Source organism: Cyprinus carpio, chromosome A5, assembly GCF_018340385.1.
Source record: "Cyprinus carpio isolate SPL01 chromosome A5, ASM1834038v1, whole genome shotgun sequence".
In the NCBI taxonomy this organism is placed as follows: domain Eukaryota; kingdom Metazoa; phylum Chordata; class Actinopteri; order Cypriniformes; family Cyprinidae; genus Cyprinus; species Cyprinus carpio.
In genome coordinates this window covers 36,009,461-36,014,460 of record NC_056576.1, presented here as the reverse complement: position 1 = coordinate 36,014,460, position 5,000 = coordinate 36,009,461, and the positions used below count along the sequence as shown (strand labels likewise).

Sequence of the window (5,000 nt, the reverse complement as noted above, 5' to 3'; positions counted from 1 at the left end):
GTAATGCTCTGGAACAGACACATAAAGTGGAGCTCGCGGAGAAGCATGCTTCTGAAGCCATGGGCTGGACGGGTGAAGCCAAAGAGCACAAGACACAGCTCCTGAAGGTCAGCGAGGAGAACGAACGTCTGGTAGAGACGCTGCGCACCAGTCTGGAGAAGGCAGAGGAGCAGCACCTGCTGGAGATGGAGGAGGTGTTGGGAAAACTTCACAGCGCTGAGCTCAGGGTGAAAGAGCTGGAGGACACGGGAGTAAAGATAGGTCAGCAGCTGCGGGAAAAGACACAAGACGCTCTGGAGCAAGAAACAGCTCTTGAGACGCTGCGGTCACAGCACCGAGACATGCAGAGGTTACTGACACAAGTAGAGGAGGCAAGAAGCCACGCCAGACCTCAGGAAGAAAAGGTAGGACCATATTATACACCGTATGCATGTCGAACATGTGTAACAAGGAATCTGAAAAGAGTGATCATGAAGAATCAACAGCAGTTGCCAATGATTTTGGCACAAAATGGTTCTTTGGAGTGAGAACTCATTTAGATGCTTAAAGTATCTAGTGATAACAGTAATGTATTGTAAAGTGCAGGCGGTTCTCTGCAGGATAACAAAGCATGCTTTGCCTCCATTCTTCTCCCTAAAACGCTTCATATGGCCTAGTGTGTTTTTGATTTAAGGAAGTCAAAAGACTGAGGAGAAAGCATGCATCGAATGCTTTAGCAGAAACTGTGTGTGATTCTCTGAGTCTGATATCAGAGAACAGATCCCTAAAGAGGTCCCTTTTTATTTTTAGATATTCCAAGACAACTTAAACCATTATGAGTGATGAAATAATGCTTAGATCAATAATAACAAATGTAGACTGTAAACATTATTTAAGGAGTATTAATATAATTCACAGTATGTCACAGTATTTATAACTTATTTCAAATTAGGTTTTCCCTTTCTGACCTCTTTATTAGGAATTTTTTTCTCTCTCGAAGAAGAAGAAGAAACATTGATTGCATGCCGCAAACACAACCAAGTAGTAAACTAAGTAGTGAACTTTATGCAACGGGAGTCAATATAAATGTAATGCTGTGAGTGTCCACATTGCTCTTTTTTCATTCAACATAAATGTATGGAAACTGGGCCTGTCAAGCTCATTGACAAGAATTTTAGTAATATTTCAACTCCTATGAAGCCATTCAATAGCTTTATATTTATTATATTTATGTATTTATATGCCAGATTTGACGTCAGTGGTGTTCAGTGACAGTGATTTGCATTTGTCTTTTCACTGTTTGCAGTGCACCAGGTTTTACTGTAGTCCTGTGCTGTTCATTCATTCATTCATTCATTCATTCATTCTTATTGCTTGATCATTTTATTTGTGCATTATAGGGCTGCACGATTAACTGAAATAAAACCGAAGTCACAGTATGGCTTAGTGTGATTGTCAAACTGCAAAGGCTGTGATTTAATCAAGTAAATATATGTGCTGCGTGTCTCAGAGTAAATGCTGCTCCGAACGAACCGTTGGGTATCTGAGAACGCAGCATGCGCCAACCGTCTTCCCATACAGTACTTGTAATGAAAATCAACAAAAGAGAAGCTTTAACCTCCTGAGACCTGATATTTTTTTATTTCTCTGAGACTCTACGTGCCACAGTTTTAGTCGGATGTCTTGTTCAGAGCACATTCAGGCTTTTTAGGAGGTTTGATCATTAAATCTCCCTCTACTTGGTCTTTAAATATGACCGATAATAATTAAGTGATCAAATTTAGCACTCTTATGGAAATATGATAATATTGTGTAATTATAATTAAAAAATGACAGATTTTTAAACTTTGTCACAAATCAAAATTTTAGGAAAATCTTATGGTGCTTAAAATCAAAATATGAATTTCTATTAAAAAACAGGAAATCATTTTCATGCATGTGCACTGTAGAGGACAGCAACAAAAAACAACAAATGAATTGGGAAAGAAATTATATTTCAATATTCCTATGAAATATAAGATATTATTATGAAAATCATGCCAATTATTACTCCCATTGTTACTCTTCTTTTTTCATCACATGTTGCCCCAAGAACACATTAATATGCAAATTAGATGCAGTGTATAGATACATTGCAAACCCTCTTATGGCTATTTTACACACGCACACACACACACACACACACACACACACACACACACACACACACACGCACACACACACACACACACACTGCATGAAGCTAAATGGTATATCAGATCATCCTGTTATATCTTTCATAACATAGTTGAGAATCATCTTTGTACAAAGTTTGGTATAAAATTTTCGCCTATTCATGTTTATTCATGTTTTTTATATATATATATATAAAAAGATTAATTCCTGGTATCCTTTACAGAGGACACAGCATAACATATGAATAAAATATCATTTTTCAAAAATTGTAATTTTATTTTCTTATAATCTAAACAATGACATGAAAAAAAAAAAACTAAATTCACAAAACTTTTTTTTTCTTATTTCTGGGTCTCAGGAGGTTACGGGATTTTTGATGGAAAGGTTTCATGGAAATTAAGACTTTTTTAAAATTATTTTTTATTTATCAGTGAAACAAACAATCGTAATATTTCTTATTTTGTTTTAATTTAGTAATTTTTTAATGTTCATTTGGTAACATTATTATTATTTAATTGCCATATTATTGATATACAATCATAAAATTTTTGCTAAATTGTGCGGCCCTACAAACAAGAACAGCAATCACAACGACAATGTTTATCAGAAAAATCACAGTTCAGTTCTTCTCCAAATCATGCAGCCCTAAGCATCCCTGTGAGCATTCTTTATTTCCCATAATATTTCAGTCCTTCACGTTTGTTTAAGTTCTACTTCCCTCCGTTATTCTGTGATACCGTGCTGTAGGTCACGGAGCTGAACTCAGTACTAGAGGTTAAACAGCAAGAGCTGAATGGCCTGCTGCAGGAAAAGAGCTCTCTGGAGCAAGAAGTTAGTGTGCTGGTAAGTGACGGAGTAAACATACCTTCATGGAAATGACTTGTTAAAGCATGAGAAAAACTTCAGCAAAATCACTTCAGTAATAAAAATACAAAGACAAGGAATTAAGCCTTTGATTAATCCTCAAATCAATTCACATTCTTCATTTTCCAGAAACAGACTCTTGAAAAAACATCTGTTGATCAAGTCAGATCTGCTCAGACTAATCAAGGTATGTGTACGCACAGATTACTCAGTCGTGCCTTGACTTACGTCAGATTTGAGCGAGCTCTACATTCGGTGTGACTGATGATCGCTGTGTGTCTCAGAGTTACTCGAGGAGCTCAGGAGCAAAGAGGAGCAGTGCACATCGCTCTCTGCTGAACTACAGGAGATGAAGGGTCAGTTCTCTGGTCAGTACCGAGCCCATCGATCAGAGAAGAGAAGGAACTGATTCAGATGTGCTGTTTGTAATCGCGGTCTTGTTCCGTCTTAAGGTTTACAGAGTACTTTGAAAGCAAACGAAGAAAGGATACTGCTGCTGACCAAAGACAAAACTAAACTTGAGAAGGACATCGTGGACATGACGAAATCATCGGGAGACAGCTCTACTCTAATAACAGAGCTGAATGAGGAGATCAAGCAGAAAGAGAGGTCTGCGTTCATACGTTCGATTCAACTGACTAAAAACAAAACCGTAGAGAGAGAAAACAAATTGCGTATTAGCTTGATTTGGTTAGTGGGGGCCTGAAATTGACACTAAATCAATCACAGCTAACTGACGAATCCTGCCTGATTTCAGGAGAGTAGAGGAGCTTCAGAAGCAGCTTGAGGAGGAGAGAGAGAAGGAGGAACGCTCTCGAGCACAAGTCCAGGCTGGGAATGAAGCTGAAAGCCTGGAGCAGGAGCACCGAGCAGAGCTTTCCAGCCTGCAGGACACGATCAAGCTTCTGGTGAGAACGTCTCCCGTTTACTGCAATGATTTAAAGACATACTTCACCCAGAAATAAAACTGTGTCATCATTTACTCACTCTCATGTTGCTTCAAACCCAGAAGACATTGGCTCGTCTTCATTTTCTTCTGTGCCTTCTTTGAAAGTCCAGGTAACCAAAAGAGTCATAAAGACTGCATAAAATGAACCCGTATGAATCAAGCGGTTTAATCCAGGTCTTGTGAAGAGATATGATTGCTTTATATTAACAGATTTAACTTTTTGGGTCTTCAGATTTTTAATGGAGAGTCAAAATATCCTCAAATGTGTTTCAAAGACTAGCCAAAGTCTTGGGTTTGGGCTAGGGCTGGGCAATAGGGCCAAATTTTTATTTATTTTTTTCATATGGTACAATATTGATATTTATGTTTGTTAGACCTTAAGAATAAAAAATAATAATAATTTAGGGCCCCGTGAAATCCATTTTATTTTCCCCTAAATTCTGTGTTTTCTATTTACTTTTTTTCCCCTGGATTCTGTGTTTTATAATTCAATACAAATTTATTAAAAAAAATTGTGTCTAATGAAATTAACCAATAACAGTTCAATCTTTGTTTAAAATGCAATCAAATTAAATTAATTTACAAAACATTGCATTTTCATTTTCTCAAGTCAGATGCTGCACGACAGAACTGTATAAATTAATGAAAATGCTTGTATGATATTCCTTCAAAATATTAATAATATTACTTGGAGAATTATACTACGGTAATATATTTCTGTCATAATTTCTTCAAGTTAAACCGGACTTTTATTTTGACGGGTTGCCGTGAAGGTCTTTCAGTGTTAGTGTGTTTGCCGGTAGTTTTTGAACGCTGTAAAGCTGCTGAAGTGAGTCTCAGAGCAGCTCTGGAGATGATACACACATACTGACGGACTGTTGTCGCGTTCACTTCTGCTGTGTGATTAATCCATATTAACAGCTTATCAGTACCGACATTAATTTTATCACAAAATGATATCATTTATGGCCCAGCCCTAATTGGAACGACATGAGAGTGAGTAAATGGTGATGCAGTTTTAATTTTTGCATGA

The 5,000-nt window shown here is 37.2% G+C and overlaps 1 protein-coding gene across 10 annotated transcripts in view; it reads left to right on the top strand.

Annotated features, from left to right (window-relative positions):
- Positions 1-5,000, top strand: part of LOC109057149 (CAP-Gly domain-containing linker protein 1-like) — a 41,257-nt gene that overhangs the window by 23,264 nt on the left and 12,993 nt on the right. For 8 of the 10 annotated variants that reach the window (XM_042757065.1, XM_042757075.1, XM_042757067.1 and 5 more), the window contains 6 exons: positions 1-404; positions 2,902-2,997; positions 3,148-3,205; positions 3,303-3,386; positions 3,471-3,627; positions 3,776-3,926. The exon at positions 1-404 is cut by the window's left edge and continues 430 nt beyond it. In XM_042757065.1, the coding sequence (XP_042612999.1) occupies positions 1-404; positions 2,902-2,997; positions 3,148-3,205; positions 3,303-3,386; positions 3,471-3,627; positions 3,776-3,926 (950 nt within the window). The remainder of the gene's footprint in view (positions 405-2,901; positions 2,998-3,147; positions 3,206-3,302; positions 3,387-3,470; positions 3,628-3,775; positions 3,927-5,000) is intronic. The other 2 variants (XM_042757068.1, XM_042757071.1) reach the window with 2 other exon arrangements.